The sequence below is a fragment of the Chaetodon auriga genome, chromosome 5 (genome assembly GCF_051107435.1).
Source record: "Chaetodon auriga isolate fChaAug3 chromosome 5, fChaAug3.hap1, whole genome shotgun sequence".
NCBI lineage: Eukaryota > Metazoa > Chordata > Actinopteri > Chaetodontiformes > Chaetodontidae > Chaetodon > Chaetodon auriga.
Genome location: NC_135078.1, coordinates 15,643,967 through 15,659,651, shown reverse-complemented (window position 1 = coordinate 15,659,651; position 15,685 = coordinate 15,643,967). Strand labels below are relative to the sequence as shown.

General features: G+C 41.3%; 1 protein-coding gene across 3 annotated transcripts in view; it reads left to right on the top strand.

Annotated features, from left to right (window-relative positions):
* Window positions 1-1,086: 1,086 nt before the first annotated feature.
* Window positions 1,087-15,685, top strand: part of slc23a2 (solute carrier family 23 member 2) — a 36,495-nt gene continuing 21,896 nt past the window's right edge. Inside the window, exons 1-2 of one of the 3 annotated variants that reach the window (XM_076730521.1) lie at window positions 1,164-1,410; window positions 14,683-14,731. In XM_076730521.1, the coding sequence (XP_076586636.1) occupies window positions 14,683-14,731 (49 nt within the window). In that variant the 5' untranslated portion in view covers window positions 1,164-1,410. Of the gene's footprint in view, window positions 1,411-14,682; window positions 14,732-15,685 lie in introns of all 3 variants that reach the window. The other 2 variants (XM_076730522.1, XM_076730523.1) reach the window with 2 other exon arrangements.

Sequence of the window (15,685 nt, the reverse complement as noted above, 5' to 3'; positions counted from 1 at the left end):
AATATAGCTATCTGTGCATAAGGAACATTCTGCAGTAACAATTCCTCCTTTGGGGACAATACTCCTGAAATGATAAGGGCCTTAAAGTGACACTTGTCTTATTAACTAATCTTGAGGCCCCTTCATGTAGAGGGCCCCTGGGTTAAATTTGGGTTTTACAACCTTTATTATCGTGGATTATATTGTGTATAATGTACTTAGATGATGCTTATTCCTAAATAAACTTTGTTTTACATACAAATACATTCATACATCTTGTCTAAACACCAGAAGCTAATTACTAACTGAAGACAGTAATTATGGGCTTACAGCACATTTTTTGCCCTGGGGCCACCTTTGCAGGTGTCCTAATCAGGTGACCAGAGACAGACTCAAAATTAATGCTAATGTTGCTCCCCATGCGCTTGGTAGTGCTAGACCAGTGTTTGATAACAGTGGGAGGGTTGTAATTTCATAACTACAACCGGAACATACTTAAGATCATATTTCAGTCGATACTCCACAGAATGACATTGATGCAGACTAATTTCAGTTGCATAATGTTCAGGCTATGAAGTCCTGGACAGATGGTTTGGTTCAGCAATCCTGTTGTAACTCGTGTGTATTAGTGTACATATTGCATACAAGTACCAAATACCATGTTGTGTAAAAATCCAACTCCTTTTTTTTTTTTTTTTTAAGAGTCCAGTTAGCCCTGTTATCCAACCTTGTGTCAAATGGGTTATGCCAGCATAACTACCCAGTCCAAGGTATGTGGATATCATATGTAGACCAATAAAGGCAGTGTCAACAACAACCATCAGAGGGCAGTGTGGTTAAAACAGACGCTTCCACTGTGCGTGAAGGCGAGCAGAAAGACCCCATTAGAACATTTTTAGTGGACGCTGAACGTGTTGGTAAGGCAGCTGTGTAGCGGCAGAAAAAAGAGGGCAGCTTATGCAAGTAAGGTCGCTATTATAAAAGCTGGTGAAGGCACTGTCACTCGACAGGGAGGGAGGGGTGCGTCACTGTTAGCGCGCCTCTGATTGGCTGAGTTGCCGTTTCAAGGCAGGGCGAAATGTATGGACCTTTGACGTCACGGTAGATGTGGGCATGCGTGTTGACCAACGTCAACCCCGTGGCTTTATGAAAGGCGAAATCCCTCCATGGGCTGAGCGTGCGGCAGCGCTTTAAAACCCCGTCTGTTGAAGAGAAGGCGCTTGTCTCAGTAGAACCAGGCTTGAAGGCGCTTCAGCTCATCACCACAGTCCGTCCTCTTTGGGCTTCCTCCGGCTTCAAGTGTAGGCTATCTTCGCCCCCCATCCCCTCCCCTGCGCACCGCTTCAACAACACAAACCACGGGGACGAGCCAACGGACGTAACGTTAGCCGAGAAGGGAAGTGGGCTCCGTCTTCTCATTTCATCACGCAGGTGAGCACAAAACATGCCGTTTGTAATCCCATGAGACAAACTTAGCATTCATGTGTGGAAGCAGGACGTCTAGAAACTCCTGCTTCGGATGTCCCCCCTGCTTCGTCGTCGCAGCCGGAGCTGAAGCTGGAGAATGAGTAACGGTTAACGTAAAGATGTAATGTAGCGTGAAGGCTCTCGCCTCCGGAAGCTAGCTAGAGGAATTCATGTGCCGGCGTGTCCGCTGATACTGAAGAGTGGTCCTGAAACACAAGGCCCCAATAGTCAGTCTCAGGAAAAATACATTTCATGCAGGAAGTGTTACTTATCTGCATGATGTGGAGGCCAGATGTCTCAGGGTTTCCAGATATGAGGGTTTTATTGTGACTCCAAATACCAAAAAGCAACAAAGGAAGACTAAACATGCATCACTACTTGGCCTAGTCCTCTATCATTTCAGTTATGACCCCGAAGGATAGAGCTGGAAAGACACTCCACCTACCACTCTGCACTAACTGGGACACAAGAGCTTATTTGGCCATTAGGATTTATTGGCTCTTGGTGATGGGGTCCTGGCAACGTGTCGAGGCAGGTGTGTGCTTACAGTACAGTGCAGTATCTGTGTTTGTGCATCCGTCGTAGACAAACACACATTACCAAGCAGGTAAAATGAGCAGCCTACGGAAGAGAACATCATGTATTGTTGACAGTTGAAGATGCATTATGTCTTGTGGTCTGGAGTTGGAGGCCCAGTGTGAGATGTGAGATAATTGAGCATCTAATCCTGATGCCACACAGCAGTTTGACTGTTCTGCTCTCAGTGTAATCAATTTGTAATGGAATTTCCAGATACGCTGCCGTTGGTAGTTTGGTCCTTGTAGGGACTTCTGGCACAATTTCACCTGCTTTCAAGGTTCCAGGAGAGCAAAAATAGTTTGAAGAAATGTTTAGTACAAAGAACAACTTTTATTCTGAGGTCAATGCATTTCAGCCAGTATAAACAATGCAAGTTTTCTTTTCACTAAAAATGTTGAGGCCTCCTCATTCCCTGTTTACTCATCAGCAGATTCTGACATTAGCTATAAAGATGACGTCGGCCGGCAGATTTTCACACTGGGGTGATGACCATCATTTGTCCATCTGTGTCCATAAAACTAAGGAAACTGTGTGGTGTCATAGCCCTGTTTGCATGGCCTTGACATTAGACGGCTATCGTCTCTTAAAATTAGTGATGCATGCTGAGAGTGGTCATAGCTGGCACATACATGTTGAAAATATTTGTTCATATAACTTCATTTTTTTCAGAGTGTGAGTTGTCTGCATTAATACAATGCAAATTTTTCACACATTTTCCTACATTATGGTATTACCAGTGAATTTGTATGTACTGGTGAAGCCTGAGGCTGAAGATGCTAGTCTGGTATAAACTACAGGAAAGCTCTTTGGGATGCGCTCAGCTCATACCCCCCAGACATTTCTGGGCAGTTGACAGGTTGACAGGCCAGTTTTTATGTGACCTTCTTCATGTGTTTCACAATGAGTACGAGCCATTGAATCCTGGTAGGAGGTACAGGAATCCATTGTGTAAGCACAACCGTCACAAACATTCATTTGTCCGTCTATCAGCTATACTTATTAATGCGCAATTCCTGGAGGATAAACAAAAGGGTAGCAGAGAGGTCAGATAACAGTAAGTACTACAGTAAGTAAGTAAGTGTGTCTTTGTATGCTTGTAATTTTTCAAGGTATTCAGTTTAGACCAGTTTTTGCATCTTTTTTTTTTTGTCAATTGTCTTTTTCTGACATGTTTGTTTTCTATTCATTAATTCCTTATTCAAGACACATAAAGCAAACTTGAGCCTTGAAGCCAGTGTGAAAATATCTTGGTCAGAAAAGAGTTGAGTGCTCGGCAGCATATTTTTATGTCAAGTCAATAAATCAAGGGGCCATCTTGGATTTTATTTTAAAATTACAATTGTGTGTTAGGCTTATTATTTTTATTATTTTAAATTACATTCAATGTTTTTGAATGCCTGCTGTGTGTTAAATGCGGCAGTCAATCTGTTTACACAACTCCATTCTGGCATCCTGAGTATTTTGCATTGCACCTGTGCCTGCAGTTTGCATAGGACTTGTATCTTGTGTTGTGGTACACTGGTGTGGGAACAAGACCAAGCTTTGTCTCTGTCTCAGCTTCAATGATTTGTACTGTTGTACAACAGCAATGGCAATGTTAGTGTTCAGGTAGTATGTCTAATTATTGCAGTCAACATTGGGCCTTAAATCGAAACTATGGGAACTGGTCATTTGAGCTCTATTGTTTGCAATTATTTTCGGACTTAGTATCCTGCTGAGTCACTCTTAAACCCAAAGCAAAGGACCAAAATAAGTTTTATTAGCTGAGTGTGCATACAAGGAATTTGGTTCCCAGCAGCCCACGGTGCACATGTACCTATAGCTGTCCTAAAACAAAAGCAATAGCATTAGAATTTGGTTTAAATGTCAAAAGGTCAGTAAGCCATAGCAATGGACCCTGACAGGTTTCTTGTTTTAAAGGGCACAGGTATCCAGATAACTCAGTAAACCTGAGTTATCTTGGCAGCGGACGCAGCCTCATGGTAAGTCTCGTCTCGTCGAATTTGACAGAGAGAACCTCGGTGTAGTGTAAAGGGAGAAGTGCTGCAGGGACAGTTCGCATCACTAGGTGGTGCCAGTGCTTACTGCACAGGTGCTGAAAATCAGGTTGTCCAACCTCACCTGCTGCTTCCTGTCTGAGAGGAAGTTGAAGATGCAATGACGTTGGCATCCTTGTGACCAAAGATGTCTGGGTGGCAGGACTCCATCATTTATACCTGTGATGAATGTTTTCCTTGGTGACCATTGTGATGGTGGAGCATTTTACATAGAAATCAAAGTCACCGGTTGTTGAGAACAGTTGTTTTGTTAGTTTTTGAAAGTGCTGGCATACATCCTCCTTTCGAAATACGATCTTAAGTACAGGTTGAGAGGCAGGTGGGTTGGTTGAATTTGTTCAAGTGTTATGGCTTCAAGCCTCCAAACAGCTTGTCCCTGCAATTGTAGGTCTGTCCTCCCAGAGGACGTGAGCCACGTTAAGGGAAATTATGCCAGACAGAACCCAGATGATGAAATTCAAAGCAAAGATGCCACAATGTCTGGCTGTGCTAAGCACAAGAGGAGGAGCATCAACAAACAATGAGATGGTATGTTTGTTCTCTGAACCAAACCAAGATATTGGATGGAAAGATTATTCCTTTCAAGCAGCAGATCAAGGCTATGGATAAAGAGATGGCGTTGTGCCAGCCAGTTTGATGAAAGGGACACCTTTTTATTAAAAATGTTCTCACATGCATCACTCCTGGTCAGGGCTGCAACTAACAACTATTATTGTATTAATAGGGGAGAATGGGGACATTTGAGGAGCTAGAACCAGTCTGGCATTTTTGCCTGAAAAATGATTGATTATCAGAATAGTTGCAGATTAGGTTTCTGTCAGTCACCCAATGGACTTATCAACTAGTCATTTAAGCTCTAGGCAGGTTTAAAAGGCAATTCATCATGTTTAAAAAGCAATAAGTGGTCACAAAACGCACAAACTTCGCCAGTGAAGCCAATTCTGATTCTGAAAATGTCACTGCATTTGGTGTTTTTCTTAATTTGATATTTACTTATTCTCACAGACTAGACTGAGCAGGTGAAATGGTTGAAGTTACATTATTTAAGTTTAAGTAATGTTTGCAGCAGAGCTAGGAGTGTACCCCCATTTTGCTTCATAAGTGTTAGTTGTACACCCTTCCTTTTACCTTTTCATTTAAAGTAAGAGCAGTTTCAGGCTAAAACATATAATTACAGAGTGCTGTGTGTGTTGTTCAGTGTCAGCACTACTTCTCTAGTATAGGCACCTGGAAAGGTGCGAGGCTACTGACCAGCTGCTGTTTCCTGTTGTCCTTACATGAGTCAGTATGTGTAGATGTGCAGCCATCACTCTGTAAATGAGGCCAATATATATTGTTCCTCTCTATTTGCCTGAAAGGTGCATATGTATTGTTGCTTAGAAGGAAATTTACCGGCAGTTGAGTTCAGCTTCAAACAAAAACCCCAATCATCACATGCATTGTTTCCTCAGGTTCCTTGTTCGGCTTACATGTGAGACACTGGCTAGGTGCACAATGCAGAAACCTGTTTAGTGACTGTGAGGATCTTCATTGGAAAATGTGTTTTCCAGCCTCTCAGAGTAGCTCCTCCCCAGTCAGTCTGACTTACAGTAAATGAGCAGAGGATCACCTCACAGGATGTCGGGCCAGGCAGGAACAGGCACAGTGAGGTGAACTGGGTCACAGAAATGGATTCCTGGCCCTGTTTGCTGAAGGCAGCGTGTGACTAAGATTACACCATAGTGCTGGGTCATGCTGTGCCCTCCCACTGTAGTGTGTGTGTGTGTGTGTATATATGTGTGTGTGATGCTGGGTGATAAATGGTAAGATTTGAGCTCTGAACGGTATGCCTTGAAATAATATTTACTTTTTGTTTCCCTTTCCAGTCTGTTTATTGCAGTACTGTTTATTTACTGTCTGTTTATGTCACTTTTTTTTTTTTTGGCTAAATAAGCTAAAAAAAGGGCTTTTGCTGGTAGTGGCTACACATAGTGGCTTTCTAACTTTCTAGTTATGTGCGTGACAAAAGAAATAGAGTAAGATGGGGATTAAAAGGCCAAAGGCAGCAGAGCAAACCATATGATTCTTGCATAACAAGGACTGAACAGCATAAGCAGCGGTTTTAAACTAACCCCCTGTTCATTCATCACTGTAACAGTATCACAGAAGGATTTATTGTCACCAGTGAAGTGATATTTGTGAGCTCCTTCCGATACTTCAGGGCAAGTTTTCAGGATAATATCAAGTCTTTGTTTCAGAATGAATCCTGTGTCAAAATTACAACCCTGCTCAATCACAGAGGAGCGTCCTCTGTTGTGTGTGCGCGTGGCTGCTGATATAACATCACCCAATGTTCAATTGCACTGTTTTAAAAATGAGAGAAAACTGTCAGTGATTTGCTGGGTCACATCTGGCCTGGTATAACGAATTTGTGAGTGAATGAATATTCAATAGATTTTTCTTTGTATTTTAAAGATTTCCTGAGTGTGAGTGGTGATGTGTGGTTTAATAAGACCAGTGGGGCCACTTATTGATTTATTGGGGATCACACCTAATATAGTAGTGCAGATGCTTGTGTGTGCGTGTGTGCGTGTGTGCGTGTGCGTGTGTGCGTGTGCGTGTGTGCGTGTGCGTGTGCGTGTGTGTGTGTGTGTGTGTGTGTGTGAGGAAAAGACATGTTTTCTCTGAGAGTGAGTGTTTTAAGCTTCTGTTTTAACGCTTTTACACCAAAATTAGCGTACATGAGTTTTTTTTTTCTGATAAACATAGCCACTAATAAAGCTCACTAGAATTTAATTATTTATTGAAGTCGAAATGAGTGCACATACGAAGGCTGTATGTTAATGTAAAACACAGCTAAGTGCACTCTGTGCACAAAACTCAAGCCAGCGCCTCACTATCTCTGATCTTGTGGACTAATCCAGATTGCAGTCAAATCTAGAGCCTGTCAGATGCCCAGCACTGTGCACAAGACAACACTTAAAGCAAACGATATGCAACACAACACATGCACATACGCATACACTGCTGACAAAGTGTCAAGTTGGGTCAAGATTAGAACTAGCAAAATCATATCACATTCACCAAAGGGCAAACTAAGGCGCTGCCACTTTGTTGAATGATCAGCAACCACGCACACACACACACACACACACACACACACACACACAAAAAAAAAAATAATACAAATACACAAGCAAGTAGTCAAATCAGTGGGTGCCAAGTAGACCAACTACAAAAGTGGCTGCCATAGACCATCAGCCACACACCATGACCCAACAACAAAGAAGTGCCACTACAACAACACAAAATGGACTCCATGTGGTCTTCAAACATATACAAACTACACTGATGAATGTAGGACACCAGCAACACAAACTGACCTGAGGAACTGGGAGGCCATAGTGATCCAGTGATCTGTGGAGTGACTGTATCCCAACAACAAAAAAGGGTCGCAACATAACTAATTTGTTACATTTAAACACACAACAGCAGTAACACCCAAACAACCACACCAACTTACACCTAAACAGCAACCCACAGTGACCCAACAAAGAGTGGAGTGCAGTTACCACAACATAAAGATCACAAACCACAGGTCACCGCACACAAGTGTCCATCACAACTACACGAAACCAAGTGACCAAACAAAAAGTAGAGTCATCTCACACAAAAACCATCACAACCAAGTTTCTGTGCAAAGTGCGACTTTAAATGTAGAACTCAGTGCATGACCAGACCCCAAAGATGTTTTCAACTGCAGAACACTGCCACCATTCAGGTTCAGCACCTAAAATAAGAAATCTGCCCAGTTAACCAGTAAAAAGCACAAATGAACAAGCAGCAACAAGCACAAAGAGTGTAACACTCCCTGTGCCCTTTCCATCTCACTTTGGCTTATCACTATAGCTGAATAAATGCCTGCATGTAGCACTGATGTCCATCAATCTCTATTTAAAAAAAAAAAAAATCTAATCAGCCACGGCCCAGATTTTGTGCCTCACTTCCAGATGGTTAAATGTTGTAGCTTTTCCTTCGAGGCAGTCAGTGCAGTTTTGAACATACTGGAACTGAGCAATGACCCACATCATAAGTTTCATAAAAAATTAATCAGCAACATGACAGATGATGAATGGACTGGTAGCAGCAGACTGAAGAGCATTTGCAATTGCCTTACCTTCTCATTTCAAGCCTACTGGAAGTGGTCCATTTGAAGTCTGTGTCTACACAAGACATAGACTTCAACACATCCACACAAGTCGTCTGATTTTTTTTTTTTTAAAATGCTGTTGTAAAGATCCATGAACATAAGTGTTATAATTGTTAACATTGGTACATGTAGCCAACACCAGCTAACAAAGCATTCTTTAAAAAGTTAATGCCAATCACTGAAAGTTTGATCATTCGATCTTTCAATCAATGCACTTTTTATCAAATGACTGCATTTAAAAAGCCTGTTCCTGTGATCTTTCAAAATAAAAGTAGAAGTGATGCAAGTGATCTTCTGCAATGAAACTCAGCATACAAGAGGCTGGACTGCAGATTATTTTTTTCCATTATTTAGTTTACTTAAAATGTCAGAAAACGGTGAGAACTGTCAATGTGACATGTTTGAATTCCGAATTTCTTCTATTCAACCAAGACCTCAGAACAACAGAGAAAAGCTGTGAATTCTCACATTTAAGAAACTTGTTCTGTGTGTGCTGCTCTCAGCAGTGAAGTCTGTGGTTCTGTTAAATCTGCCTTAGTCTCAGTTCAGTCCTTGCAGGTCACCTTCAGTATACAGGATAGTCATGTTTTACGGGTAGAGCAGTGTGAGCTTGTTGCATGCTGAAAATCTCAATCTAGGCCTTGTTCATATATCTATCTTCCCCTGGCTCTGGGGTCCTTGTGTGCAAGGCCTCACCCTGTGATGCCTTCTTATCTCTCCTAGCCTTATTTGTTTTGTCAGTACTGTCCTGTCAGGCTTCATGTGCACAGCAAAATGTCCTCTATAATGTGTGTCTTTGGGTGTTTGTGGTGATCCAGCTGCAGAGTTGGGCGTCTTTTGATGGTAAGCAGAAATACTGAAAATTTTACTCTGGAGATGAAACGATTAGTTAGCAATTTATCGCTTTGTCAATTGACATAAGGTTAAGTTGCTACTATTTTTTAGTTAGTAGTATTTGTTGTTTTTTCTAAGCGAAAAAGGTCTTAGGTTGTTGCTTCTCCAATGTGATGTGCTGCTGCTTTTCTCTGATTTATGTCATTGTTAATTGAATATCTTTGGGTTTTGGCCTGTTGGACAGACAAAATAAAACATTTTATATTTTCTGACATTTTATAGATGAAACAGTTGATTTATTAATCCAAAAATATCAGCAGATAGATTGATAATGAAAATAATTGTTAGTTACAGCCCTAGTAGTATGTAAGATACTGGCCTGAAGTTGCAGAACTTTACAACCTATGTACTGTAGTATCTTACCTCTAATCTACAATAGTCTGTTTTAAAGACTTAATGTAAATGAGTTGTTTGCTGTGGAAACAGTGTCTGCTTTAACATCTCCGGTTCAGCATTATGAAACTGCTAAGGGGCTGAAAGGAGGTAATCTGTCTCCACAGTCACTGTACAAGCACATGAAACTGGTTACACCGTTGTGAGCAACAGCTGGAGTTTGGCTTGGGTGTGCTTAAAGGATTTCATCAACTTCAAGCAACAATGGATACCTTTTAATCTTAAATATCTCTGCTGGGCTTGATGAAAAAATTCCTGAGCCTGTGGGTGGTGGAGCAACCTTAAAGAATCGTGTACAGTTACAGTACAGGCCTTACTTTTTCTGAGAACAAATGTGAAAAACTGCGTGTGTGTGTCTAACCTTCAACGCCCATTCACGTGCTGCTGATAGCATGCTGTGTGGGTGTAGGTGTTGCTTTGAGAACGGGATGGAAATGCAGTGAAAGGCTGAACGTCTCTATTCCTCTGATCTAAATGTGACTGTCTTTCCTGCTGCTTTGGTTTCTTTAGCTGAGAAATGTGTTTGTACAGCACAGCATGGGAGTCCACCTGCTGCTAAACTGTAAAGTATCAAAGAAAGCAGGATTTTTTTGGAGGGGCCAAATTATCAAAAAAAAAAAAAAAGGTCACAGCACAGTTCAAGTTAATTCTTAACTGGAAGTTGATTAAATTTCCCGTACAATAATGAAAGTCAGCAGTCAATATACAATCTCATTTGTACTTTCAGTAGAGTTATATCACCACAACATTTGCTGTTCCTTTTTTCTTTTTTTTTCCCCTCTGGCCAGTCCTCCGCCTGTCTCTTACAATCCAGGTGGCAAAACGTAGAGGAAGAGAAAGTCAGTACTGTCAGTACATTTGAAATGAAGATGGCATTGTGAGCTGGAAGGTTACTCCTGAATGATGTTGCACTTTTAGCTGCCACTAAGTACATGATACCTGTATGTTTGTATGCTTTTTTACATATTTGTCCGTGTTTATCAAGATGTGTGTGCCTGTATATGTGGACTGAAGTTACTGAATTAATTGTATTTGTTGACAAAAGTGAATAAATAGTACTGCAGCAGAGAAGATTACTGAGAGAGACCAGTTAGAGAAAACAATAAATATACTGTACCCAGCCATGGGAGTAAAAGAAATGCAACAAATTCAAAGCAATGCAATATGGATGAAGATGAATAATGTTCAACTGTTATACAAACAAAAATCATATTTAAGTGTTTTAAAAGATGCTGTTGCTTCTATTTCTTTTAGGTTTTAGCCTTGTCTCTTTTTGATTAGCACAAATAAGGCAACTACTTCAGTCAGTCAAGGTGTACACACTGTAATACACAGTACACAGAAACATTGAGTTTATGGGTCACTTAAACCAGCGACCTGCTCACATGGCATAATTGAGTTACAAAACCAGATCGGCTCACACGTGTGCCTGCTTTCTTTGTCTAGAGGTTGCATGAATCAGCAAGTAAATTCAACATCTGTGGTTTCTCTTGGAAGTTGTGTAAAGGATGTTTGGCTAAGAGCTTTGGTTGTGTCTGTGTGAATTATTGGTATTGACTTTCTTTGCTTCTGACAGCTGTCACCATAATTTGATGTTTAGAACAAATGAGTGTGAGTGTGTGTGCATGGACCCGTGCATGAGTGCACATGTATCTGAAGTTGGCATCCATTTGACTTGACTGGTCAAATCAGTATCTTGTGACATGAAGAGACAAGTGTCTGTAGGTGTATGTTCCAACCACAGACCTCAGCAGGTGATTTCATTATTTACTTCCTCTTTTCTTTTTAGAGGTGTTGGTTTAGACCCAAATTCTTGTTTCAGTTGCTCCCATTGACGAGAGAGCATATGTGGCAGCATTTGGCGACCCATATAGAAGTACCACACCCCACGTCCTTTTTTCAGAGTTTTTCAGTGGAAAGTCTCTGAACTATGCAGAAAGGCTCTGGTGTCATCATTCACCCCTTTTCAGCCAACCACTGTTACATTTTGATGGGGAAGGACTCGCCACCCTCGTAGCCAGGAAAACAGAGGACAAGCTTGTTCTGGCTTTGTGTGTCAATCGTGATTTTTGATATGTCAGACACAGTCTATCATAACAGAGACAGAAAGAAATGTATGATGTGTGGGATGAAGGGGAGACAGCATGCAGGTTGCATCATCAAGTTTCCAAACTGAAGCAGGTTTTGATCACTTGCTGGTCCGACTGGATGGTTCAGAGGAGCGAGGAGTCAGCAGTCAGTGGCAATATGAAACAGAGCAGTTAATACAATAGGTTTTCCAAAATTTGCAGGCACATATGTAACTGTGCTGCTGAGCTAAACTCTTATCTCCATTCACCTCTGCTCCACTGACAAGACGCTGACCAATGTAAACATGACCTTACAGGCATTTTACAATATCTCGTCCCTTCCCTCCCTTCATGGTGAAATACGAACCCATCACGTGTACCCCGCCATGTAAAGAGTCTGCTGTCACATGCACTGTGTATCTTTAAGAACATGGCTGTACACACGTGCATACCTGAACAAATTACTGAAACATTACTTGTGCATTCATTTTCTATCTTGATTTCCTGGTTCAAATAATTTCACAGCAGTAATGAAACGACTTTTGATGCGTGATTGGCAGGTTTAATAATTTGCTTGTTGAATAGGATAGCAGCTGGCCAAGTGTTGAAGTGTTCATGGAAAAATAGAACAGAAACCTGTCACGTGGCTCTGGATTTCATTATGAAGCAAAATACTTCAAAATCCAAATGATAAGCAACTTATTCTCTTGTCTTGTGTTCTCATTAGTACTTTTCCAAACAGGACCGTGCAACATAGCTATTGAAATAAGTCCAAGATGTCTGATGCACACCTGGTCCTGCCTTGTCAACCTTGATGGTCTCATTGTACAGATGATTTTGTCAATTATTGATGTATCATCTCAGGTGTTTGTAATTTGACTCCTTTTTCAAGTGGTTACTTTAGCCTGTGGCTCTGCTGTTCCCAAGAGTTGAAGGTTTTGGTCTGTTGGTCAAACAAAACAAGCAGTTTTAAGATGTCACTTTGGGCTTTGAGAAATTGTGATGGACGTTTTCTCTCAGTAAACAGTCAATTACTTGAGAATATAATCAGATTAATCAATAATGTAAATGACTGTTAGCTGTAGCAGCAGTATAAAGATGCTGGTGTTACATGTTAGGAATTTATTTATCCTTTAGGGACAAGCGACACTGAAAGTCTCTGCTGGTGAGAATACCCATACATTGCTGTAACACAGCTGCAGGCTTAATATAGTCCAGAATGTCTGACTGAACTACAGACAAACATCTGGCGGCGATGGAGGCGATACACACGTGTGCTACTGAAACACATATTTGGCGCTAAAGATGAAACCGCCAACACAAACATCTGGTGTGAGGTCCTCCTCCAGTGGAATCCCACACAACACGGCAGGAGCAGGAGCACAGGATCCACAGATCAGGTTACCATGGTTATAGATCCAGGCAGCAACTCAGTCCACCAGCCTGCATATTCTGGGATGAACTAAAATTACCATCACAGTTGTCTTTGTTCCTCCTGGCTCTCCTTTTCTTCAGTGCTTTTCTTGTTTTCTCTCATACACACTCACATTTTTTCTGCTTTTGTCCTCTGTGTGTTATCTTTTAAATACTGTGAAAAGTTATTTTATGTTTATGAAACTGCAGATTTCCCCTTTCTTTACATAATCACATGAACTCAGTTTCACTTCTCTCCTCTCTCGCTCCAGTTCCCTCCGTCTCTCTTGTTTTCTCTTTGGTTTTCTGATGTGTGTTCGTTTGCGTGTGTGTGCATGTGCGTGCGTGTGTGTGTGGACAGATTCCCAGTCCATGCTAACTGACAGAAAACACCGGGATGATGAGTGTTTTTGTCTCTTGGGCAACAGTGGAAAAGGGCATTTGAGGATTTCATGCTACAGTAGCATGGCTCTTCTGGTGCTGGCACACGCCTCATCAGACTGTCAAGCTAGCTTCATTCTGGACACTGTGTCCTCAACCTGAGGGTGGGCGCGCCAAAAATGAAGTCATCATGTCTCTCGTATCAAGCGTGAAGGCTCTGCAAGTCGTCACGGTGCCTGGCCGTTCGCCTCTGAAAAATGAAATTTTTTTCCCAGTTTGATTTTTCCTTGTTCTTTTATTTTGGGGTGTGTGTGTGTGTTTGTCTGTTTTTACCCCCTTAGACAGACAGTTTCAAGAGAGATGGACAACTGATTACTTATTGCTTACGTACTGACTGCTTTTGTTGAGTTTAATTCGACAGCTTCCTAATAACAATCTCAAGGAGCACTACTCCACTGAACATGCTGGCCAGTATGCTCAGCGGTCACAGGGGAAAGACTGGGTCGCTCCAAGTCTTAAAATTGAATGCTTGGAAAAAAAAGGGGCTATTTTTCTGCCATGTATTGGAGCAGCCATCCTGCAGTAAGAGAAAAATGTCAGGCCAGTGACCTTAAGGTAATTTGAGTTTGAGTGCCTGGTTTAAAACTTGTATGGTCATCTGACCGCTCATGTTTCCTGCCTGGTGGATTTCCTTTTTGTGATGGTGCCATGTTTGCCAAGATCTTAGCTTGATTATATCAAGCTCCTTTTGACATCCTCAACCCCAGCTGGACTCCACTCCACACTTTTTCAAATATTAACATGTTGATCATGATTGGGAGGGTGGCTTGACTGTGGCAACACAAACAATGCAATGCTCATGTAAAGCTCAACTTTCTCTGTATAAGGGTAACCTTGGCTGGCTGCTCCAGCCACCTGTTGATGAGGACAGGCTTATTGTCCCCCCTGTCATTATTCCATAACATGGAAGACTTACTTGCGACATAATTAATTGCAGCTGCCTTCCTAAAGCTACATTTCACCTAAGAATCTGAATTGGATTCATCAGTAACACTACACTAACGTTTTGCTTGTGATAAAATGCTGTCTGTCAAATTAACTTATGTCTCACCTCCTTCCTCCTCCTCCTCTTCCTCCTCATCTTTGACCCTTCTGCCTCTCTCCTCTCTTCCTCCTCCCCTCGTCTCTTCCTCTCTTTCCTCTTTTCTCTCGTCCTCTTCTACCTCCTCCTTTCCCTCTCTCTCTTGCCCCTTCCACACAGATGCTCCCAGCCGCCCAGCTTGACAGGAGTGATGGGATGTGTCAACTAGGTATTACACCTATCCCAACATTTTTACACTGCAAGCAGGCAGACTGGCTGGGTGGGAAATGATATTTGGGATAAAAAAAAAAAAAAGAAAAACTTGGTGACAAGGCACAGGTGATGCTAGATAGGCATCTGCTGACAGTTAATAGGACAGTTAATAGGACTGTTCTGTAAAGATATCAGCTCCTACTCTTTAAGCTTGAACAGTGAGGAGCTTATCTAAATGCAATTCTTTCGTATAAAGTTTTTGTGGTGCATTATTGCCTTTTTATACTTCAAATGTTTTGGTGGGAGGCCAGTAAAATAGGGCGTTTGTCCAGCTGGACTCAAACTGGGCATTTGTGATTATATGGTCAGTGTTTTTAAAGCTCAAAGCTATCAGGATGCCCTGTTTACTATTTTTTTCTGAACAATATTCTGGTTAAAATGGCTATTATTTTGTGTAAATTAATCTCTAAGCCTATATTGGTGGTTTGTATGGTATAAAGCAAGATGCCTGTACATTTTTACCAGTCTATAGGTTCATAGATAATGAAGTCAACAGTCACAGACTGAACTGTCAGCTGTTTTAGAGCTTGTTAAGAAGTTTTTGATAATGTCAGTTATACTTAAAATCACAACTCTGAGACATCATGTTAAGTGATTAATTTTTTTATGTAGCATGTGGGTCTTAGTTTTGGTAAGTATACCAATAAGTTAGCATAGATTGTAGACAGAGGAATTCCACAAGAAACACGCCATGTATTTGAGTTTTTAATTCAAAGGCAAAAAAGAGTAAATCATCATATTATGAAAAGCAAATGGCGTTACACTCCTACTATCACCATCTAGACACACACATCAGGAAAAATGGGGAAGACCAAAAAACATATTTACCCATACTGCTGTGATATATAACCAGTGTTCCTTTTTTTTTTTATCAGAGTTGGTTTCATAAGTAATTATTAAGTTGGTTTCT